Source organism: Hyperolius riggenbachi, chromosome 12 (assembly GCF_040937935.1).
Source record: "Hyperolius riggenbachi isolate aHypRig1 chromosome 12, aHypRig1.pri, whole genome shotgun sequence".
NCBI classification, from domain to species: Eukaryota; Metazoa; Chordata; class Amphibia; order Anura; family Hyperoliidae; genus Hyperolius; species Hyperolius riggenbachi.
In genome coordinates, this window is record NC_090657.1 from 236,183,858 (window position 1) to 236,209,359 (window position 25,502).

The window sequence follows — 25,502 nt, forward strand, 5'->3', positions numbered from 1 at the left end:
GTCAGTGCTATATAAATACATAATAATAATATGGTAGGACATTAGACCATGACTATGGTAGGATTAGAGTGTGAGCTCCTCTGAGGACAGTCAGTGACATGACTATGTACTCTGTAATGTGCTGCAGGAGATGTCAGTGCTATATAAATACATAATAATAATATGGTAGGACATTAGACCATGACTATGGTAGGATTAGAGTGTGAGCTCCTCTGAGGACAGTCAGTGACAGGACTATGTACTCTGTAATGTGCTGCAGGAGATGTCAGTGCTATATAAATACATAATAATGTGGTAGGACATTAGACTATGACTATGGTAGGATTAGATTGTGAGCTTCTCTGAGGACAGTCAGGGACATGGCTATGTACTCTGTAAAGTGCTGCAGAAAATATGTCAGCGCTATATACATACTAATGTAAACACTAAAAATAACAACATTAGCAGACATCTCTAAACACTCTAAAATGTATGGTTCAGATAAACAACGAATTATTGATTTAGCTAGGAAAGTCTAAAGTGTTTAGGCGGCTGTTTGCCTGATCCTGTGACTAGGGCACAAGACAACAATTTGTATCTAGAAAAAGCTGGCGGAGTCGACCATAAATTAAAATATGTAAAAATTAAAAGGGAATAAGCTCTCTACTCACATCCAGAAAGCAATACAAACAAACAATGCATTTTGTGTGCCAGACCCGAGAAATGCAGTAATACTACTGCATGTACAAGCAATTACACACTGCGCTGTGATTACTCTACATAGTACAATTCACAATTGGACACAGAGAGAGTCTCGTCTCTTTAAAATGCCGGTGCGCGATTGTAACAAGTCACTGTCCACTTTCCCTTCAAATTCACAAAGAAAAACAGCAGCGCGTCCTGCTATATGTCCATACACAGATATGCCACAGTTCTCGGCACTAGGCTTCCATAAGTCTGTCACCATAAGACACCCAACCACACGCTTGTGAGTGCTTTATCGTTTTATATTCAATTTTATTCAACTGCATTGCGCAATGAGGTGTGTTACTTTTATTTTGAGGCTTGCAAGAGATACTAGTGTTCCTCTGTAGTGGGGGAATACTTTAAAGGCCGGACAGGAAGCGTGCAATCTGAATGTTGGGAGAGCAGCCGAGTAGCCGGGAAAGGTGCTTAAAACTTCCAAAGCGCATTTGACTCTAATCCTAAGAGTCATAGGATCTGGTGAGTGTGGCTTACCATTTCATCTGATGTTATAAGTCATATACGCTGTGGATGAACAACTCTGGTGATCTGAGCAGCCTGGATTGTGTATCTTGCTTATGGTGAACTGACAGGCTTATGGAAGCCCAGTGCAGAGAACTGTGTAGATTGGCAGATCTTTCTATGGACATATAGCAGGACGCGCTGTTTTTCTTTATGAATACTACTGCACGACAAATCTTATTTACGGTAATTGTTACATTAAACTGGTTGCTTCTTTGGGGAGGAAAGCAGCGATGATCGCTCATTTTTGTATATCAGATGTATTATTCTCCGGAGCCTCCACCACTACAGATATAAAAATTGCAGTATTACTGCTAATAATGGGAATGCCATCACCTCCGGAATCCCTGACTTACTATCAGCGGAGTGGAGGCGGGTAACATTTCATATATCCTCTTATGATGGCTGCCCAGTCGGGCGGCCTACTTTTGTGAGTGAGGCCTTGATACACTGAATACTTGTAAATTGAGTGCAATAGATAGCCTATGGTACCTTTATCGGTATTTAAAGGATACCACAACTGACATGTGGCATAATGAGATAGACATGGGTATGTACAGTGCCTAGCACACAAATAACTATGCTGTGTTCCTTTTTTTCTTTCTCTGCCTGAAAGAGGTAAATATCAGGCATGTAAGTGGCTGACTCAGTCCTGACTCAGACAGGAAGTGACTACAGTGTGACCCTCACTGATAAGAATTTCCCCCTTTTTTATCTCTTTATTGCTCTCAGAAGCCATTTTCTTCTAGGAAAGTGTTTTATAGTTGGAATTTCTTATCAGTGAAGGTCACACTGTAGTCACCTCCTGTCTGAGTCAGGACTGAGTCAGCCACTTACATACCTGTTATTTACCTCTTTCAGGCAGAGAAAGAAAAAAAGGAACACATCATAGTTATTTGTGTGCTAGGCACTGTACATACCCATGTCTATCTCATTATGCCACATGTCAGTTGTGGTATCCTTTAAAGAGGAACTTTAGCGAAAAGATGGAAAAATAAAATCAACACATTGCAAAGTGAGACGTTAAATAGAAAAAAGATCAAGAAATGATTGATATTCGCTATGTAAATTGTTCATGTTGTGTTATCACACAATCAGCCTGCAGGCCATCATCTTTACTACTGGCAGACATAAAGAACAAACAGGCAGCACCAACTGTCATTCTCTATAACCACACCCCCTAACAATGCGCTAGGCTAAAAGGTTTTTTTTTTTTTTTTTTTTTTTTATATTTTAAAGATATACATATGGACAGAGGGAGATACTGCTTGCTTGGCAGTCGGAAACAGCTGTTATTTCCCACAATGCAACAAGGCTCACAGACGGGAAACTGTCAGGACCATGGTCATGACATCACACTGTGGGAGGGGTTTCACCACAATATCAGCGATACAGATCCCCCTGCTGATCAGTTTGGGAAAAGGAAACGATTTCTCATGGGAAAGGGGGTATCAGCTACTGATTAGGATGAAGTTCAATCCTTGGTCACGGTTCCTCTGTAGGCACGTGATGTAGCGTTCTGCGCACGCAGGACATGTCATAAAAGGTAAGGCGCGTGTTGCTAGAATACAGGTATATAAGGTCTTACGCACATCAAACACTACGTTGAATTCATCCATTTCTTCTCCATCTGTCCCAGAAAAAGTCAATGGCCTCGACTCATAAAAGTGGCTGCGGTAGTTCAGAGACGAGCGGGAAATTACCGCTAGCGGTAAATGAGGATTTTTGCAGTGAATTCATAAAAAAATTCCGAGTGCGAGGTGATTGCGATAGCAGTTGGTAAGTCGTCAGTCGGTAAGTGTGTGGTAACTGTGCGGTGTTTCCTCCTCTGTATCCTTAAAAATTCCATAACATGAAGTTGAGAGGGCTCCATTTGGCACCTAATATGCTACGGAGTAGAACAAACTCGCCAGATCTTTGTTGGCGATAACAACATGTTATTTATCGCTTCCTTACCCCCCCCCCCCCCCCCCCACCCCCCTTTTTTTAACATGAATACACTTCATTCAGTTTACCGACACAAACAACAGTTTCATTACCGCACTATTACCGCATGCGTAAAACATGCGTTAAATTTTATGAATCCACTATCAAACAACATACCATGCGGTAATTTACCGCTTGGGCGATAACGTATGCGGTAATGCTTTATGAATCGAGGCCAATGTGTTGGAGGCATTGCACCCCGGATGAGCTGAGGGGTCCCTTCTGACTTTTACTACTGTAACCCAGATTCCCTCCCATAGGAGAGGGTTAGGGGCAGGCTGGAAGGAGCACATGGCGTCACGTGATACACCGCCAACCTCCCCTCTGCACCCCCCCCCCCCTCCCCTCCCCGGGAGTATTGCGGCATTGAGATCCGCGCACGGATAAGGCTGAATTGCTCTGAGCTCATTTGCTTATCTCATCCTTGGTGCATTTCAGTGTATGAATGGGGCTGCTTGGTCCGCCGCCGCTCTCCGCTTCCCCTTATCTGAGCTGCCTCAGTCACAGGCTAATGAAATGGATGTATTACAGGAGAGCATTAAAGGCACGCAAAGAAAGGAACAGCAAAATCAACTCTAACTCAATTATGTTTTTCTGCAGCCGGGGAAGCGCTGCCTCTTCAGGGCCTTAATGGATCAGTTACAATCTCGCAAACATGAAGGAAAAAGTTATTGCCCCGCGGGACGCTGGAATCGGGATAAAGCCATGTGAATGGCGGAGATTCTCTAAGCTCCAGAAAAGGTTTGAAAAGGAAAAAAAGAAATATGGATGTACGACAGCTGCGCACACTCGTGTCCATGAGATTATCATCACTGCGTCCCCGGCAAGATGCAGCCTGGCTGTCTGCGGAGACTAATCCCCAATACTGCGTCTTCTCAGACAGGAGCACCGTGACTCTTTAGATGGGACGTGCCTACTCACCCGGGAGTACCACACCCACTCAGACAGGAGCACCCCCCCCCTCAGACGGGAGCACAGCACCCCCCTCACCCAGGAGCACAGCGCCCCCCTCAGACAGGAGCACCACGCCCCCCCCCCCCTCAGACGGGAGCACAGCACCCCCCCTCACCCAGGAGTACAGCGCCCCCCTCAGACAGGAGAACCGCACCCCCTCACGCAAGAGTACACGGCCCCGCCCCCTCAGACAGGAGTACAGCGCCCCCCTCAGACAGGAGTATCACACTCCCTCACCCAGGAGTACAGGGCCCCCTCTACCCTAAGACAGGAGCACCACACCCCAACCAGAAGAGCTGCGCCCCCCTCAGACAGGAGTAACGCACCCCCTCACCCAGGACATTAGGAGAAAGAGGCGCCCTGGTTGGATAAAAACTTCTAAAAACAGTTTAAAAAGAAAAGAAGGTGAGGTGTCTTACCTCAATGACGAAATCTTTGTATTAAGCAAAAGATTTTAATTTAGCACAGGCAACGCGTTTCGCGGGTCTGAGCCCGCTTCCTCAGGCCAAAGTGCCAAATGACAGGTGTCGATCAACATAGGGAGCCTCCCTATGCTGATCGACACCTGTCAATTGGCACTTTGATTGGCCTGAGGAAGCGGGCTCAGACCCGCGAAACGCGTTGCCTGTGCTAAATTAACCCTCCTGGCGGTTTGCAAAAAAAATCGCCAGGGGGCAGCAAATCTTTTTTTTTAATTTTTTTTTTTTTTTTTTCATGTAGCGAGACAAAGTCTCGCTACATGATAGCCGCTGCTCAGCGGCATCCCCCCAGCCCCTCCGATCGCCGCCGGCGATCGGAGATCCGGAGATCCCGTTGAAAGAACGGGATCTCCTGGAGGGCTTCCCCCGTCGCCATGGCGACGGGCAGGATGACGTCACCGACGTCATCGACGTCGTGACGTCAGAGGGGACTCCGATCTGACCCATAGCGCTGCCTGGCACTGATTGGCCAGGCAGCGCACGGGGTCTGGGGGGGGGGGGGCGGCCGCGGCGAGAGCAATTGCGGCGGATCGGCGGGTAGCGGGCACTGCACGCAGCTAGCAAAGTGCTAGCTGCGTGCAGCAAAAAAAAAATTATGCAAATCGGCCCAGCGGGGCCTGAGCGGTGCCTTCCGGCGGCATAGCCCGAACTCAGTTCGGGCTTACCGCCAGGAAGGTTAAAATCTTTTGCTTAATACAAAGATTTCGTCATTGAGGTAAGACACCTCACCTTCTTTTCTTTTTAAACTGTTTTTAGAAGTTTTTATCCAACCAGCGCGCCTCTTTCTCCTAATGTGCATAGTATACCCCCGTACATAATCTGTACAAGGGGTGGTGACAGTACATCCGTGGTTAACACCACGGTAGCCATCTGTTCCCTTTTTTCGTCAAGAGAGCGACCAGATCGAGGTCCTTTGGGGACCACCCCGAGTGGAGTCGGGTTAATGATCTCCACCTGCTTTCTGCGGTCGGTTGCCCCATGCAACCCACCTTTGTGAGTAGTATTTTATTTATTTTTCCTCAACACTCATAACTGACATATTGCACTACTGGGCTCCCTTTTTTTGTCTCCTGTACCTTTTTCCATAGGGTGCCAAGACACCCCCTACAACACCCTCACCCAGGAGTACAGTGCCCTCCCCTCAGACGGGAGCACCGCGCGCCCCCCCCTCAGACGGCAGCACCGCGCCCCCCCCCTCAGACAGGAGCACCGCGCCCCCCTCAGACGGGAGCACCGCGCCCCCCTCACCCACAAACACTGCAGCTCCCTCAAAGAGGATCCTCAGAAGGGACCGCCGCACATTCTCAGACGGGCAATAGGCTCAGAGTGCTGATTAGGAGGCACACCCCAGGGGAGTGGCACTAGGGTCAGAGTGGTAAGGAGGAGAGTGGCATTAGGGGCAGGGCAGTGAGACTGAGGCACACCCCGGGTGAGTGGCAATAAGGGCGGGTTAGTGAGAATAAGGTGTGAGTCATGTGACATCTGCACTGATTCTGAGCAGCAGTCTGGCCTGCTTTCCCACACTACACAGCTGAACAGCTTACTTGGCTTACATGAGAACACGAATCCCAGCAATAGCCGTACTGCGACCAGAAGCAGGCTGTGACATGAACACAAAATGTTATTACTTTGAAAGAAAGGCAGGATGACTATAGGGAGGCAGTTAGGAATCAGCAGACAGGATGACATTGTAGGTTATGTCAGTTTTCCGCTGTAACCGCAAAGTCAGACTAAAACAAAACCGTCCACAAACTGCCCCAACTTACAGCAGATGCAGAACCACCTGTATTTACCCCAATCCCAAATATCAGCTACACATATCTGCGATTGCCCGATAAGCTATGGGGGCCTCAACAAGCCTCCTGGGCCCCCAGCACAGATCCTAAAACTTCTGTCAGGGCCCTTTTCCACTAGCAGTCGCTAGCGTTCACGCTGAACGCTAGCGATTGCTGAATCGCAAAAGGCAGGAAACCTTCGGCGATTTGCGTTCACGATTTTGCTATGCACTGTACTGCATAGCAAAATCGCGGCAAAGATCGCTCCGCGGCGCGATCGACAAAAAAAAACGAATCGCGGTAGTGGAAATTGCCTACCGCGATTCCCATGTTAATGTGCAAACCGTAGCGATTTAAAAAAAAAAAAAAAAAAAAAAAAAATCACTAGCGGTTTGTGATTTTGTGATTCAGCATCGCAAACGCCGCTAGTGGAAAAGGGCCCTTATACAGATTGAATGCAGCTAGGTACTGTAGGTACGGTATTCTGATTGGCCCATTTCCAAACTGAATAAACTGCCTGAAATTTGCCTGCATCCCAAATGATTAGTGACGTCAAATATTTTCTAGTCCCCAGCGAGACATCTACAATACCTAGAATTGAACAACACCGGTGCTACATAAATACTAAATAATAATCAATCCCATTTTCATTTATTCCATCTCTGGTTCAGCTTATAGAGATACTCAGGAGAATGCTGCTGTATGCTAAAACTGATACAAACACAGATCTGGTCTAGATTGGGATCCTCATAGAATAGCTTCCTCTCCAGAGTCCATCAATGCTTGTAAGACAGGTCCACACAATGGCCAGAGGGCCCTCCACAGCTCCTGTCAGCACTAAGGCTGGGGGCGGGGCTGCAGACATAATGGCCAGAGGGTGCTCCACCCACCACAGCACTGTCCTGTCAGCACTAAGGCTGGGGGCGGGGCTGCAGACATAATGGCCAGAGGGTGCTCCACCCACCACAGCACTGTCCTGTCAGCACTAAGGCTGGGGGCGGGGCTGCAGACACAATGGCCAGAGGGTGCTCCGCCCACCACAGCACCTGTCAGCACTAAGGCTGGGGGCAGGGCTGCAGACATAATGGCCAGAGGGTGCTCCGCCCACCACAGCACCTGTCCTGTCAGCACTAAGGCTGGAGGAGGGTCTGCAGACACAATAGCCAGAGGGTGCTACGCCCACCACAGGACCTGTAAGCACTAAAGCTGGGGGCGGGGCTGCAGACACAATAGCCAGAGGGTGCTCCATCCACCACAGCACCTGTCAGCACTAAGGCTGGGGGCGGGGCTGCAGACAATAGCCAGAGGGTGCTCCGCCCACCACAGCACCTGTCTTGTCAACATAAAGCCTGGAGGAGGGTCTGCAGACACAATAGCCAGAGGGTGCTCCGCCCACCACAGCACCTGTATGCACTAAAGCTGGGGGCGGGGCTGCAGACACAATAGCCAGAGGGTGCTCCATCCACCACAGCACCTGTCCTGTCAGCACTAAGGCTGGGGGCGGGGCTGCAGACAATAGCCAGAGGGTGCTCCGCCCACCACAGCACCTATCTTGTCAACATAAAGCCTGGAGGAGGGTCTGCAGACACAATAGCCAGAGGGTGCTCCGCCCACCACAGCACCTGTATGCACTAAGGCTGGGGGCGGGGCTGCAGACACAATAGCCAGAGGGTGCTCCATCCACCAAAGCACTTGTCCTGTCAGCACTAAGGCTGGGGGCGGGGCTGCAGACAATAGCCAGAGGGTGCTCCGCCCACCACAGCACCTGTCTTGTCAACATAAAGCCTGGAGGAGGGTCTGCAGACACAATAGCAGCCATTTACAGAAGTCTGGCGATATCCAGGCAGCCACCCATCTACATTCATTGACAGAACCCAGTCACATGTCACATTCTGGGGCGCTTAGTGTCTGCGCAGGCACTGCAAATGAAGATTCACAAGACTTGCCTGGATACCGGTGAAGAACTATTAGGTGAAAGAGGAGGAATATTAAAAACAGTAATACAGTTATAAAATCAGCTCCAAATTGCCCACCTAAAGATAAGAGGTCCCCCCGGCTGTGTAGATTATATGCCAGCTCTAATATCACTGTATTCTGCCTGCGTCTCCATGCCTCTCCCTGCAAACACATTACTACATCTCCCAGCATGCATCGCAATGTGCACACTCGCATGAGGCGCAATCCCCCCCCCCCCCCCCCCCCCGCGCTGAGAATTACAAATGCCTAGAGAAGCTGCAGTCCGCTCAAGAAGCTGGAGAATCCCAAACAGACCAGGGACAAGGGCAGCAGAACCCCGTAGCCAAGTAATGTTGCTTCCCCCAACCCAGGCACCCCCAGCGGCACACACCATCACGAACCTCACTTACGCGAATGCTCGGTACACCAAGACATGTGAGTAAAGCTGTCACACAGGAATGCAGAGATATCACAGCTGCTGTACAGTGTATACAGTATAGACAGGAACAGGGAGGACAGCACAGAGCAATGATGAGACCTGATCTACAAGTCACGTGAGTAAAGCTGTCACACAGGGATGCAGAAATATCAGAGCTGGTGTACAGTGTACACACTATACAGTATATACAGGAACAGGAAGGTCAGCACAGAGCAATGATCTGACCTGGTCTACAAGTCACGTGAGTAAAGCTGTCACACAGGGATGCAGAGGTATCAGAGCTGGTGTACAGTGTGTACACACTATACAGTATAGACAGGAACTGGAAGGTCAGCACAGAGCAATGATCTGACCTGGTCTACAAGTCATGTGAGTAAAGCTGTTACACAGGGATGCAGAGATATCAGAGCTGGTATACAGTGCATACAGTATAGACAAGAACAGAAAGGCCAGAGATCAGACCTGATCTAAAAGTCAAATCTGTAATACAGGGCTGCAAAGCATCTAGTGCAGAAACTATCAACTGTACATGTTTTAAGACACTTTATCTGGATAACTCAGTATACTGAATACATCTCATCACTATGTACACACCAGGGGGTTTAAATAATCTACAGTCTAAAAGTTAATTCAAGCAAGGACACTTTTTTCAACACACTAGAGTTCTTGTTTGATACATTAATAAGCACAATTAGCTGTTAATAAATATCCCAGCTATGAATACATAAGAGGCAATCAGGCTTATGTAGAAGGCATGACACAGAGCAAGAGAGGCCCACAATGCATCACTGCAGCCACACTTCACAGAAATCACAATGAAACATTATATTCCAGGGCTGTGGAGTCGGTACAGAAATCTTCCAACTCCGACTCCTCAGTTTCTGAAACCACGACTCAGACTCCGGGTACCCAAAATTGCTCAGACTCCGACTCCTCGACTCCTTAGTCTAATACTTAACAGGGCTGTGGATTTTGTACAAAAATCATGCGACTCCGACTACCGACTCCGACTCCTCAGTTTCTGAAACCACGACTCCGACTCCAACTCCGAATCCGGGTGCCCAAAATTGCCCCGACTCCAACTCCACAGCCCTGTTATATTCCATGCTCCACAGTACCGAATAAACCACAAAACTGGGATAAAACTTGAAGCCTCCAAGAGGTCCAATACCCCTGAATCGCAGTGCCACTCTCATGAGACAGGTTCACTCACCTGGTTGATGGAGTTGGCTGCAGCGGAAGCCAGACCTGTCCCAAGTGAGGCCAACAGGAAGCAGCTGAGGTCAAAGGGCACAGGAGCCATGGCATAGCCTGCGGAGGCGGTGATCACCACCAGGGCTGCAAGAGACAAAATTGTGGCATCCTCAAACACACAGACAGGTGCCAGAACTCACAGAAGGTGAGGGGGAGAGAGAAAGAGAGAAAGAAAAGAAAAGAAAAAAAGAGAGAGACAGGAGGCTGATTAGGAAGAGAGAGAAAGCATAAAAAAGTAGACTGAAGATAGTAAAGAAATTGCAGATGAACTTGTGTAATTATAGTGTAACTAGCGGAATCTGCTGGTCTAATCATACTAATTAACCAGCAGTATTGCATTAGCCTGTAAATAAACTTTGTTAATGAACTTGCAGTGATCACCTCGCTGGCTCAGTGCTGTGCTGATTATACACATTGATTGCTGAGGTTGTGGCTACCACAATTAATATTTGTTGGATAAACTGAAGTTTTATACCTTGGTATGAACTTAATTAGATCGAATTATAAGCGTGGTGGAAAAAGCTCATCAGTGCTGGAATTACTGTGAGTTCTCCAAACGGCTGAAACCGATTTATGAGAACGTGCAAAGAAAACACGAGCTGACGTGGAAAAACCGATAGGAAATTGCTTTGACTCTACTGGCTGCATGCTTGTTCCAGGGCTGTGGCTCCACTGGCTGCATGCTTGTTCCAGGGTGTGGCTCCACTGGCTGCATGCTTGTTATAGGGCTGTGGCTCCACTGGCTGCATGCTTGTTATAGGGCTGTGGCTCCACTGGCTGCATGCTTGTTTCAGGGTGTGGCTCCACTGGCTGCATGCTTGTTATAGGGCTGTGGCTCCACTGGCTGCATGCTTGTTATAGGGCTGTGGCTCCACTGGCTGCATGCTTGTTTCAGGGTGTGGCTCCACTGGCTGCATGCTTGTTATAGGGCTGTGGCTCCACTGGCTGCATGCTTGTTCCAGGGCTGTGTCTCCACTGGCTGCATGGACATGTTTTGACTCTGAAAAAACTACCGATAGGTTAAAGTGAACCAGAGACGAAGCACCCTCATGTATTTTACCATATATATCAGTGGGAACATTAGAGAAAACGCCTACCCTGCTCTTTCATTCTTCACTGCTCAGCCTGCTTGTTAGCAGCCCTGGTAAAATCTCCGACTGAGCATTCAGTCTGGCTTTGCTCAAGTTCATTATAGCGGAGTCATTATAGCAAAGCCAGGAGGGGGCAGGCTTGGGCTTGAAAAGACATCAGAGAAGACAGACTCAGCTATAATGATTCCTGAGCAAAGCCAGACTGAATGATCAGTCAGGGATTTTATCAGGGCTGTTATTAGGCAGGCTGAGCAGTGAAGAATGAAACAGAGAGCAAGGTAGGTGTTTTCTCTAATGTTCCCACTGATATATATGGTGAGATACATGAGGGTGCTTCGTCTCTGGTTCACTTTAATCCTTCAGAAAAAGCTGTCATGCCTAGACACCCCACTGCTTGATAGCACTGTCTACCCAGCTGGAATAAAAGGCTTTTAAGCAGCAGTGCCTCGCTATTTCTCATATTCATATACCCTAAAGCCTGATTGTACTGCACATACCTGAGAGTCTGATCTTGGATAGTCGGGCGAGGATCCCAGGCAGGGTGGATAAATCCACCTTTATCTCCTTCCATCCCCGGTCATCTTGAGAGGGGAACTGGTCACATAGTTTGTCGGTAGTGGGACTCTCCTCATGAGGAGTGCTGTCACTGGGCATCTCTATGCTTGTCTCCCTGAGGACGGTAGATATGGGTTTCACCTCCTGTAATACATTCTCTTCTTGTAGTGCAGATTCTGCCACATCTCGTTTTGGTTTGGCTTCTTGGCATAAAGTTCCATGTTGGGTTACATACTGCAGAGAGACCAGCACACATACATTCAGTTCTACTGCCAGTTTATAGAATGACTTATCGCTAAGCTGTTCTCCCTAGAAAGTGGAAACTACCAACGCGCTACCAGACACAGCCCTGATGGGCGACATGCGCTCTATCCGCTGTTACTCCCGCCACCCTGTCTGGGGAATCAGGTTTTCAGAAGAAAATACACAAATTTGTACTTTAGTAGCTTTCCCTTGCGCATAACGATTTGGCACCAAATCTTTAGTACAAAAATAAATAAATAAATAAAATAAAACAAAACAAAAACACTTTTCCATTTTAAATTATGTAAGCTTCTGTGAATTCCTAGAACTAACCAGAAGCACAAACTGTACTTCTTTCCAAGCTTGGAATCTGTACTCTGCTTTCAGCAGCTTGCCCAGACATATTCCTCTTCCTGCCTGCGTAATAAGCTGCACAAGGCAGGAACAATGGCTTCTAACAGCATCTGACCTCATCCAATAACCTGGCAGCTAGCTTGGACCTCCCAACCTGACAGTCTCTGTTAAACTGTACCCGATATGGCGTGTGGCCCAATTTATACTTACCTGGGGCTTTCTCCAGCCCAATGAGGTGCTTGGAGCCCCATGAGGTGCTTGGAGTTAGCGGCGCTAACAGACAGGCATAGGTAAACATTGGGCTGGCGACATGCTGTGTGTCGCTAGCACTACGGAGGGGATAGCAGCGCGCAGGGGGGTCCTGGAGGCACAGCATGGGGCAACAGAGGCTGGTGTTAGTGTGCACAACAAGCCTCTGTGCCCCACTAACATAATTAAATCCCACCTCGGGTTCTATTTAAAGGGGAACTGAAGTAAGAGGTATACGGAGGCTGCCATATTTATTTCCTTTTACTCAATACCAGTTGCCTGGCAGCCCTGCTGGTCTATTTCTCTGCAGTAGTATCTGAATAACACCAGAAACAAGCATGCAGCTAGTCTTGTCAGATCTGACTTTAAAGTCTGAAACACCTGATATGCTGCATGCTTGTTCAGGGGCTATGGCTAATAGTATTAGAGGCAGAGGATAGGCAGGGCTGCCAGGCAACTGGTATTGCTTAAAAGGAAATAAACATGGCAGCCTCCATATACCTCTCTCTTCAGTTCCCCTTTAAAGCTGCAGTGGCCCTTTTAGTAACAAATAGCCTGGTCACTAGGGGAGTGGTTAATGACCCTTGTTAAGTCCACTAACCTTGCGTTTGGCAGGATGGTAGAGAAGCCAGCGGTCGCTCCGTTTCCTGCATGCCAGGATCAGTCGGCAAGCTGTCGGTGATACGGTAACCGTCCGGTGAATCTGTGCCAGGCACATGCCTGCTGTTCCTGCAGAGGAGACAGATCAGATCAGCCAGGAAATAAACCCCTCCCCATCTAGGCGCTGTGTGCAGCTTACAGACCACAGAGACTCTGGCATTCAGCTATGTCCCAAGTCATCTAGCAATCGTTTTATCACATAGATATTCGGTGCAAGACAAACTACACTTTCTTCGTCTGCCATTTTCATCCAATAATTATTTTTTCTGTGCAGTTTAAAAGAGAAGGAGGATGAAAACAGAATTGCACATTTTCTCTGTATTTTCATCAATTATAGAGCGGCAGCATATTCCGTGGCGCTGTATATTACCCTTTTTACGTGCCATGTTTCTCCCTTTTATTTTTACCATTATAGTGCCCCCTGCATGTCGTGTTCCCTCCAGACTGGGCCGTGATCTGTACCTCTCTCCATTCACCAGTTTCATATTGAACACCGGAGGCCGTCAGAGGTGACGGGCAGAGACAGCAACGGACCTGCCGGAATACAGACCGTCCAGGAGGATGTGAGTATACACTAGACTGGACCGTGAGCTGCACCTCTCTCCATTCACCAGTTTCATATTGAACACCGGAGGCCGTCAGAGGTGACGGGCAGAGACAGCAACGGACCTGTCGGAATACAGACCGTCCAGGAGGAGGTGAGTATACACTAGACTGGACCGTGAGCTGTACCTCTCTCCATTCACCAGTTTCATATTGAACACCGGAGGCGGTCAGAGGTGACGGGCAGAGACAGCAACGGACCTGCCGGAATACAGACCGTCCAGGAGGAGGTGAGTATACACTAGACTGGACCGTGAGCTGCACCTCTCTCCATTCACCAGTTTCATATTGAACACCGGAGGCCGTCAGAGGTGACGAGACAGCAACGGACCTGCCGGAATACAGACCGTCCAGGAGGAGGTGAGTATACACTAGACTGGACCGTGAGCTGCACCTCTCTCCATTCACCAGTTTCATATTGAACACCGGAGGCCGTCAGAGGTGACGGGCAGAGACAGCAACGGACCTGCCGGAATACAGACCGTCCAGGAGGAGGTGAGTATACACTAGACTGGACCGTGAGCTGCACCTCTCTCCATTCACCAGTTTCATATTGAACACCGGAGGCGGTCAGAGGTGACGGGCAGAGACAGCAACGGACCTGCCGGAATACAGACCGTCCAGGAGGAGGTGAGTATACACTAGACTGGACCGTGAGCTGCACCTCTCTCCATTCACCAGTTTCATATTGAACCCCGGAGGCGGTCAGAGGTGACGGGCAGAGACAGCAACGGACCTGCCGGAATACAGACCGTCCAGGAGGAGGTGAGTATACACTAGACTGGACCGTGAGCTGCACCTCTCTCCATTCACCAGTTTCATATTGAACACCGGAGGCCGTCAGAGGTGACGGGCAGAGACAGCAACGGACCTGCCGGAATACAGACCGTCCAGGAGGAGGTGAGTATACACTAGACTGGACCGTGAGCTGCACCTCTCTCCATTCACCAGTTTCATATTGAACACCGGAGGCCGTCAGAGGTGACGGGCAGAGACAGCAACGGACCTGCCGGAATACAGACCGTCCAGGAGGATGTGAGTATACACTAGACTGGACCGTGAGCTGCACCTCTCTCCATTCACCAGTTTCATATTGAACACCGGAGGCCGTCAGAGGTGACGAGACAGCAACGGACCTGCCGGAATACAGACCGTACAGGAGGAGGTGAGTATACATTATTCTTTTCAATTGCTAAATATTTCTGTGACCAGAGTTTCATTTTAAGCTTTTTATAAAATGATTGTAGAGGCACAATCAGTGGTGTAACTGAGGAACTTGGGGCCCCAGTGCGAGTTTTATCCGGGGTCCCTAGCACTCTACTAATATGGAGCCCCAAAATCTACAAAGAACAGCTGCAGTGTCAGAGAGGAGTAATTCGAGTAATCCCTGTTAACCAGGACTCAGGCAACCGGAAGTCTCAACTAACCGGCATGCCTGAGGGGATAATGGGGACTGTGCTTAAGGGATTTTTTTTTGGGGGGGGGGGGGGGGGTTGCAGACCATAAAATACTCACAGAGTGACGTCTCGCCTTCCTGTAGCTCCTAGCAGCTTTCCAGCGTGTCATGTGACCTGACATAGGTGAAATGCCGGGAGCTGTACACGGAGCTACATGAAGGCTAGAAGACACTGCTGGAGGCTCGGTGAGTATTTTATCCTGCAGGAGGGGGTTTAGCCCTAAGAAGTAGGGCTCCTAATGGGCACATCTAGTCCAAGGGCCCCCGTGTGGTTGCAACTCCTGAATCCCCTAATGCTACGCCACTGGGCAGAATAAATCTCTCCTTCAGTCTATTCTCACTAATGAAATGAATGGAGGTCCCTTTCTCCCCGATGCACTTTCATGGGAGAGAGACCTGTGAAAACATCGGGCTTCTCTCCGCTTCCTAGAAAGGCAAACACTGCGCTGTGTCTTTTGTCATCCGCTGAAAGTAATTGGAGTAAAAACACGAGATCATTAGGCTGGCGTTACACAAACAGGAGTTCTGACTTCCCCGTCCTGAAAGGCAGCAGCCAAACTCTCAGCCTCAGGAGTGCTCATTAATGGGAAGCGCGGAGGAAATGGAGATTATGCTGCGCTAATAGAGGCTGGAGGGGTACAGAGGGCAGGGAACCAGGGAGTAATGCCACAGAGTGTGACATCACACCAACAAGCACACGCCAAGCTCTTCCATACCATCACCAGGCCTTCCAGAGGCTGTAGGGGTATTGAGGGCAGGGATCCAGGGAGTAATGCCGCAGAGTGTGACATCACACCAACAAGCACATGCCAAGCTCTTCCATACCATCACCAGGCCTTACAGAGGCTGGAGGGGTATGGATGGCAGGGATCCAGGGATGAATGCCGCAGAGTGTGACATCACGCCAACAAGCACATGCCAAGCTCTTCCATACCATCACCAGTCCTTCCAGAGGCTGGAGCAGTACGGAGGGCAGAGATCCAGGGATGAATGCCGTACATCGTAACATCACACCAACAAGCACACGCCAAGCTCTTCCATACCATCACCAGTCCTTCCAGAGGCTGGAGCAGTACGGAGGGCAGAGATCCAGGGATGAATGCCGCAGATCATGACATCACGCAAACAAGCACACACCAAGCTCTTCCATACTATTACCAGGCCTTCTAGAGGCTGGAGCAGTACGGAGGGCAGAGATCCAGGGAGAAATGCCGCAGAGTGGGACATCACGCCAACAAGCACATGCCAAGCTCTTCCATACCATCACCAGGCCTTCCAGAGGCTGGAGCGGTACGGAGGGCAGGGATCCAGAGACTAATGCCGTGCATCGTGACATCACGCCAACAAGCACATGCCAAGCTCTTCCATACCATTACCAGTCCTTCTAGAGGCTGTAGCGGTACAGAGGGCAGGGATCCAGGGAAGAATGCTGCAGAGTTTGACATCACGCCAACAAGCACACGCCAAGCTCTTCCATACCATTACCAGTCCTTCTAGAGGCTGGAGGGGTACAGAGGGTAGGAATCCGGGAACTAATAACTATAGGTGCATTTTTTTAGTCCATCACAAATTTCAAGCCCATAATTTCAAAATTAACAGTAACATACCCTCTTGACATACTAAAAAAAGTTCAATCCTTAACCACTTCACCACTGAGGGGTTTTACCCCCTGACCACCAGAGCAATTTTCACCTTTCAGCGCTCCTTCCACTCATTCGTCTATAACTTTATTATTACCGGTACTTATCGCAATGAAATGAACTATATCTTGTTTTTTTCCGCCACCAATTAGGCTTTCTTTAGGTGGGACATTATGCCAAGAATTATTTTATTCTAAATGTGTTTTAATGGGAAAATAGGAAAAATGTGGGAAAAAAAATAATTATTTTCCAGTTTTCGTCCATTATAGTTTTTAAATAATGCATGCTACTGTAATTAAAACCCATGAAATGTATTTGCCTATTTGTCCCGGTTATTACACCATATAAATTATGTCCCTATCACAATGTTTGGCGCCAATATTTTATTTGGAAATAAAAGGTGCATTTTTTTCAGTTTTGCATCCATCCCTAATTACAAGCCCATAGTTTATAAAGTAACAGTGTTATACCATCTTGACATAAATATTTAACAAGTTCAGTCCCTAAGGTAACTATTTATGTATTTTTTTTAATTGTACATTTTTTTTTATTACAAGAAAAAAAAAAAAATGGGGAGTGTGGGAGGTAATGAGTTAATTTTTTGTGTAACACTAATTTTTTTCTATGTAAAAAATGCTTAGGGTGTAGTTTTACTATTTGGCCACAAGATGGCAACAGTAACTTTTTGTTTATTGCCTTCCGGACGCTCGCAGGAAGTACAAGGAGGCTGTGAGTGTTTGTTATTTTTCACAATGATTGCGCTGCCCATCGTAGAGCAGCGGATCATTGTGGGGCTTAGATCAACAAACGGGAATGGATTTTTCCGTTCATTGATCTCCGGGCGGCGGCGTGTTTACTAGCGGCAGGCGGCGTGTTTACGAGCGGGAGCGCGGGCAGCGGCGGGAGCGCGGAAAGTACGGATTTCTCCGTCCCTGGGGGTTAAAGGATGGAAAAAGGGACGGAGAAATTCGTACGGGCGGGGGTAAAGTGGTTAAGGTAACTATGTTTTGTTTTTTTGTTTTTTTATTTTAAGGAAAGCATTTGTGTGGGTAACTATGGGAGAGTGTGGAAGGTAATGTGTTCATTTCAAATGTAAGTGTAGGTCTTTTTATTAGAAGAAAAAAAAAAAAAAAAAAAATGGGTGTAGGTGTAATTTTATTATTTGGCCAAAAGATGTCCTCACGCATGACTTTCCTTTGCTTACTATTAGTACACGAACCGGAAGTAATGCGTGGATGTGTTACTTCCTTAGTTACAATGACCGCAGGCATCTCATGGATACCGGCGATCATTGATAATGGCACTTAGATCAATGATTGGGAACTGTGTTCCCATTCACTGATCTCCGAGGTAACTGGCGGCATTGAGTACTGTGCAGGAACTAAAGTCCTGCGGGGCGTAGATATACAGTCGCAAACGGCATAAGCAGTTTAAGAGTAATTGTAGTGAAAATAATATAATGAATAAAATTGCTTTTTTTTTTTTTTTTTCTTTCAATATTCATGTATTCAGTAGATCATTTAGCCAGTGTTTGCTCATTGTAAAATCTTTCCTCTCCCCGATTTACATTCTGAAATGTATCACCGGAAGTGACATTGCAGTTCTATGCACAGAGGGAGAGATTTCTTACTAGCCAGTTAGAAAAATCCATTTTTCCCACAATGCGATGAGGTTCACAGACAGCAAACTGTCAGGACCATGGTCATGACATCACACTGTGGGAGGGGTTTCACCACAATATCAGCCATGCATGATGAGCTAGCTGAAAAAAGGTAAAGATTTCTCATGCGCAGCACAGTGGCGTAGTGGTTAGCGCTCTCGCCTTGCAGCGCTGGGTCCCCGGTTTGAATCCCAGCCAGGTCAACATCTGCAAGGAGTTTGTATGTTCTCCCCATGTCTGTGTGGGTTTCCTCCGGGCACTCCGGTTTCCTCCCACATCCCAAAAACATACAGAGAAGTTAATTGGCTTCCCCCTAAATTGTCCCAAGACTCTGATACATACACTACACAATACACACATAGACATAGGACTATGGGAGCGACTAGATTGTGAACTCCTCTGAGGGACAGTTAGTGACAAGACAATACACTCTGTACAGCGCTGCGTAAAATGTCGGCGCTGTATAAATACTTAAATAGTTAAATGGGAAAGGGGGGTATCCGCTACGGATTGGAATGACGTTTAATCCTTGGTTAGGGTTAGTTCACACTAGAGGCGCTTTTTCATTTTTTTTAAGCGCCAGCGCTTACACCATGCTTTCCTATGCGCTAGTTCAGATTGGGGCGTTCCATCCGTTTTCCAATCTGAAAAGCACTGCATGGACCATTTTCGGGGGGCGATTTTGCAATAATGGGAGGTGTAGGGAAAGCGCAAAGCGCTAGAAAAAGCGCTTTTACCAGCAATTTTGTCAGAGCTGTGGAGTCGGAGTTGGAGCAATTTTGGGCACCCGGAGTCAGAGTTGGAGTCGTGGTTTTGTAAACTGAGGAGTCGGAGTTGGAGTATTTTTGTACCGACTCCACAGTCCTGGATTTCGTGGGCATTTTCTTCCCTGTCAATTTAAATGTGAAGAGTTTCCGGGATTTTTAGGTCCTTTTCCTTTTAAAAATAAGGCCTAAAACACTTAGAAATCACAAAAGCGCCCAAAAAAGGAAATCACAAAAAAAAGCAGCAGAATATGCCCAACGTGAACGCTAACACGATCAGAACGCAATGTGAAAAAAAGTTCCTCTTTTAAAGGCACCTGAAGTGAGAGTGATAGGGAAGCTGCCATATTTATTTCCTGTTAAACAATACCAGTTGCCTGGCAGCCCTGCTGATCTATTTGGCTGCAGTAGTATCTAAATCACACAAATGAAACTAGCATGCAGCTAATCCAGTCATATTTCAGGGTCTATGGCTAAAAGTGTTAGAGAGGCAGAGAATCAGCAGGACAGCCGGGCAATGTGCATTGTTTAAAAGGAAATAAATATGGTAGCCTCCATATCTCTATCACTTCAGGTGTTGTAACATAATGGGGCGCAGTGCTCAAACCAAGCATCTAACATTACAACACAACACAGAAGGAACATACACCAATTGAGAAACCATAGCAACAAAAGTTATTTTGAAAAGAACGCATTATTGGGTAATTGTTCAACTTGACTAGAATCATAACCCAATCGCACTGTCATGGGACAGAAACAGAGGTATTAATGGCATAAGCTGTCACCTCGTAAAAGTGCAGAATAGAGGGTGAAGCCGCGGCGTCATAAATCGAGGATTTAACACAGAGGTAAGTATGATCTCGCTGGAATATTTCCACCACTCGTGGCTGAATGGAGAGGCTTCCTGAATAATAAGCTGAGCAGTTTTATAGGGATGGGGGGGATTACCCGCCGGGTCTCGCTCAGCACAGGCAGTCTCCATCTTTGTGCTGTCTAGGCAAGTTTACCTTCTAAGCACCAATAAACCTGGGCAGACTTATTGGCTCCGCCTCCCTTTCTATCCCTGCAGGTGTGCTGTCAGGAATGTGACATTCAGAAGTGCAGCCAAAGATGCACCACCATGGTTCCCTGAGATTGCCAGACACGGGTCTGCTGTTACGTTTTTACTTTGGGATGGAGCAGGGCTGTATCCCTGCTGTCTGTGCCTCTGCTGGGGAGGGGTACCCTACGGATCCCCAGGGGTCTCAAACTCAATTTACCTGGGGCCCCCAGGAGGCAAAGTCAGAATGAGGCTGGGCCGCATAAGGGATTTCACAATCGCGGCGCATAGCCGCCTCTGCCCGCCCCTCTCACTCTTCCTTCACAGAGAGGGGCGGGGAGAGGCGGCGATCCGTGCGGCGATTGACGTCAGGAGGTGCAGAGCTGAAGCTGAAAGCTCTGCCCCTTCCAGGAAATGCCGGCGGATTGCCCCCCGGGTGATTTGGGGGCTCTGCAGCCCTCGTTTAGCGGCGGGGATGCGGCGGATTACTTGGGAGCACTGAAGCAAACTATAAGGAAGCATTTTGCCGGCGAGGGCCACAAAATATTGTATCGAGGGCCGCAAATGGCCACGAGTTTGAGACCCCTGTTCTACACTTAATCAATCAGTTGCATTGGGCAAGTGTTTGCGTTACTACACGTTAGTGTGCGTTTTTTCCAGAAATGTAACAAAAACCTATTTGTTACAATCCCCACATGCTGGCATCCACAAAAAAAAAGTGGATGCCAGGGTGTGGGGATTGTAATAAATAGGTTTTTGTTACATTTCACGGAAAACCGCACACTAACGTGTACTAACGCAAACCGCATGCCAAACGCAGCAGATTATGTGTAAAAGGAGCCTAAGGGAACATTCACACATGAAAGAGGCAGAATGGTAGCGCTTAGCGCGGTAAAATCACTGTACACTTTTGCGATTCAGAGCAATTGCGATCAGCGTTTTTATAAGCACTGTATCGCGATTGCTCCAGAATCGTGAGAAAATGCTGCAGGCAAAACATTTTGCGATTGCAGTTAATCGTGAAACTCCCCCGCAATCTGTAGGAATCGCGGCAGTGAGATCACTGACATATAGTTACAATAGGGCTAGCCCTTCGGCGATTAGCGGCAATTACCCGCTAATCGCCCTAGTGTTAATGTGCCCTTAATTCCTGTTCTGCTATCACAGCAAAGCCAGTAATAAAAGCTGGATATGTGTTAGGTTCGGGGGAAAGGTTAAGCATGAGTGTGGGGGGTAATTTTAAGTTTAGGAGTGGAGGGACGACAATTAAGGTTGCGCACGGGAAGGAGGGGCTAAGGCAGCGGTGTAGGTGTGGTTAGTATAAGGTGTAAGAATAGGGCTAGATTTAGTTCTAGTAAAATATCTATCATTTACCAATATTTCACTGCTGTAATTATCAATAAATAGAATGTTGGTAACATTTACAAATATTCCTCTATCGACTATTCCCAGGGGCTCCAATTTCACAGCATCTTTATTTCGCATACGCCTTTCACCAACTTGCTCTACCGCCCCTTCTAGTCATGCCTAGCACTGTTTATTGATAGGTTACCATGGTGACACAGGTTTGCAGCCTGTCAGCTGATGCCAAGAGCTGAAGGAGGCTGGGTAATGAGGGCTGGCTGACTACAATTCCCACAAGTCCACACTGCAATAGGGCTTCCACTTCTACAGCGCTTGCACCTTCTGCCTCATAAAAGACAAAAGGTCCCGAAAAGCAAGTCATTCAAATCTTTCCTTGATATCTGGCATTATAGATATCAGAGGGAAACATCTGGCAAACACAATAATTCCTACTGTTCACACCAATCACACTAGAGCGTTTTGCTGGTGAATACCCTATGGGCCCCTTCTCACTTGGGCGATTTGTGTTAATCGCCGGCGATTAACGCAAATCGCCGAACACAAACTTGTAGCCTGCACCAGTCTCAGGCGATTTTCCGGCGATTGCATTTAGTGCTATAGAAGCGTGAAACGCAAAAAAAAAGTGTGAATGGCGATTTTTCCGCGTTAAACGCCAAAAATTGGCTGAGCAAAACGCTAGCAAAAGCTCTATCTTTTGCGTTTTGCAAGTGACCCCACATCACTGCACTCTGCCGCCCCCCCCCCCTCCCCCGCTATCACCCCCAATGCACACCCTCTCCCCCCCCACCTGAGCACTGCTGTCTGCACCCCTGCTGGCTCCGCCCCCACCTGAGCACCGCTGTCTGCACCCCTGCTGGCCCAGCTCTCAGCACCCCTGCTGGCCCCGCCCCACCTGAGCACCGCTGCTGGCCCAGCCCCCACCTGACCACCGCTGTCTGCACCCTGCTGGCCCAACGCCAACCTGGGCACCACTTTCTGCACCCCTGCTGGCCCACACTTACCTGAGCACAGCTTTCTGCACCCCTGCTAGCCCCACCTGAGCACTGCTGTCTACACCCCTGCTGGCCCCGCCCCCCACCTGAGCAGTGCTGTCTGCACCCCTGCTGGCCCAGCCCCCACCTGAGCACTGCTGTCTGCACCACTACTGGCCCAGCTCTCACTTGAGCACTGCTGTCTACACCCCTACTGGCCCAGACCTCACCTGAGCACCGCTGTCTGCACCCCTGCTGGCCCAGCTCTCACCTGAGCACTGCTACTTGCACCCTGCTGGCCCCACCCCCCACCTAAGCACCGCTGTCTGCACCCTGCTGGCCCAACGCCAACCTGGGCACCGCTGTCTGCACCCCTGCTGGCCCGCACTTACCTGAGCACAGCTTTCTGCACCCCTGCTAGCCCCACCTGAGCACTGCTGTCTACACCCCTGCAGGCCCCGCCCCCCACCTGAGCAGTGCTGTCTGCACCCCTGCTGGCCCAGCCCCCACCTGAGCACTGCTGTCTACACCACTACTGGCCCAGACCTCACCTGAGCACTGCTGTCTGCACCCCTGCTGGCCCAGCTGTCACCTGAGCACTGCTGTCTACACCCCTGCTGGCCCCGCCCCCCACCTGAGCACCGCTGTCTGCACCCCTGCTGGCCCAGCTCTCAGAACCCCTGCTGGCCCAGCCCTCACCTGAGCACCGCTGTCTACACCCCTGCTAGCCAAGCCCTCACCTGAGCACCGATGTCTGCACCCCTGCTGGCCCAGTTCTCACCTGAGCACTGCTGTCTGTACCCCTGCTGGCCCAGTTCTCACCTGAGCACTGCTGTCTACACCCCTGCTGGCCCAGCCCCCGCCTAAGCACTGCTATCTGCACCCCTGCTGGCCCAGCCCCCACCTGAGCAGCGCTGTCTGCACCCCTTCTGGCCCAGCCCCACCTGAGCACCGTTGTCAGCACCCCTGCTGGCCCAGCCCCACCTAAGCACAGCTGTCTGTACCCCTGCTGGCCCTGCCCCCACCTGAGTACTGCTGTCAGCACCCCTGCTGGCCCCGCCTCCACCTGACCACCACTGTCTACACCCCTGCTGGCCCCGCCTACACCTGACCACCACTGTCTACACCCCTGCTGGGCCATCTCTGCCCACACAGCAGCAGGAAATCTCAGCGGGGACACAGACTGCAATAAAACCCAGCACAGGCCTCGCCTCTGCTCAGCACAGCAAACACAGACAACTGACAGCTGTAACCACTCATTCCCGCCCCCTGCAGGCCGCTGTTGCCCTTCTCTCCGCTCCTCTCCCACCTCTCATCCTGCGCCCCTTCTGTCCTCTCACTCCATGCGCGCAGCCATCTTGCAGGTGGCTTCAGACGGGAGCTTCCGGTGACGCATTTCCGCCCACAGCGTAGGCTAGTAACTATATGAGATGACGGGGCGGGGCCGCCGCCTTAGCTGTCAGTCAGTGTGTCAGTGGCAGTGCTGCAAAGTGTGAACGTGCTGGGAGTGGTAGTGCAGCCGCTGAGGCCTCATATCACCACCACTATCAGCAGCACTACAACTCCCAGCATCAGAGGAGGCTGCTGGACATGCTGGGAGTGGTAGTGCAGCCACTGAGGCCTCTATCACCACCACTATCAGCAGCACTACAACTCCCAGCATCAGAGGAGGCTGCTGGACATGCTGGCAGTGATAGTGCAGCCACTGAGGCCTCTATCACCACCACTATCAGCAGCACTACAACTCCCAGCATCAGAGGAGGCTGCTGGACATGCTGGCAGTGATAGTGCAGCCACTGAGGCCTCTATCACCACTATCAGCAGCACTACAACTCCCAGCATCAGATGAGGCTGCTGGGAGTGGTAGTGCAGCCACTGAGGCCTCTATCACCACCACTATCAGCAGCACTACAACTCCCAGCATCAGAGGAGGCTGCTGGACATGCTGGCAGTGATAGTGCAGCCACTGAGGCCTCTTATCACCACCACTATCAGCAGCACTACAACTCCCAGCATCAGAGGAGGCTGCTGGACATGCTGGGAGTGGTAGTGCAGCCACTGAGGCCTCTATCACCACTATCAGCAGCACTACAACTCCCAGCATCAGATGAGGCTGCTGGGAGTGGTAGTGCAGCCACTGAGGCCTCTATCACCACCACTATCAGCAGCACTACAACTCCCAGCATCAGAGGAGGCTGCTGGGCATGCTGGGAGTGGTAGTGCAGCCGCTGAGGCCTCTATCACCACCACTATCAGCAGCACTACAACTCCCAGCATCAGAGGAGGCGGCTGGACATACTGGGAGTGGTAGTGCAGCCGCCCGCTGAGGCCTCTATCACCACCACTACAAGCAGCACTACAACTCCCAGCATCAGAGGAGGCTGCTGGACATGCTGGGAGTGGTAGTGCAGCCACTGAGGCCTCTATCACCACTATCAGCAGCACTACAACTCCCAGCATCAGATGAGGCTGCTGGGAGTGGTAGTGCAGCCACTGAGGCCTCTATCACCACCACTATCAGCAGCACTACAACTCCCAGCATCAGAGGAGGCTGCTGGACATGCTGGGAGTGGTAGTGCAGCCACTGAGGCCTCTATCACCACCACTATCAGCAGCACTACAACTCCCAGCATCAGAGGAGGCTGCTGGACATGCTGGGAATGGTAGTGCAGCAACTGAGGCCTCTATCACCACTATCAGCAGCACCACAACTCCCAGCATCAGAGGAGGCTGCTGGACATGCTGGGAGTGGTAGTGCAGCCGC

At 49.5% G+C, this 25,502-nt stretch overlaps 1 protein-coding gene across 6 annotated transcripts in view; it reads right to left on the reverse strand.

Moving 5' to 3' along the window:
* Positions 1–25,502, reverse strand: part of COX10 (cytochrome c oxidase assembly factor heme A:farnesyltransferase COX10) — a 1,230,266-nt gene that overhangs the window by 167,767 nt on the left and 1,036,997 nt on the right. For 3 of the 6 annotated variants that reach the window (XM_068263380.1, XM_068263379.1, XM_068263381.1), the window contains 3 exons: positions 13,182–13,309; positions 11,677–11,968; positions 10,048–10,172 (listed from right to left, as the gene is read on the reverse strand). In XM_068263380.1, the coding sequence (XP_068119481.1) occupies positions 10,048–10,172; positions 11,677–11,968; positions 13,182–13,298 (534 nt within the window). In that variant the 5' untranslated portion in view covers positions 13,299–13,309. Of the gene's footprint in view, positions 1–10,047; positions 10,173–11,676; positions 11,969–13,181; positions 13,310–21,776; positions 21,934–24,047; positions 24,136–25,502 lie in introns of those variants that run through there. The other 3 variants (XM_068263378.1, XM_068263383.1, XM_068263382.1) reach the window with 3 other exon arrangements.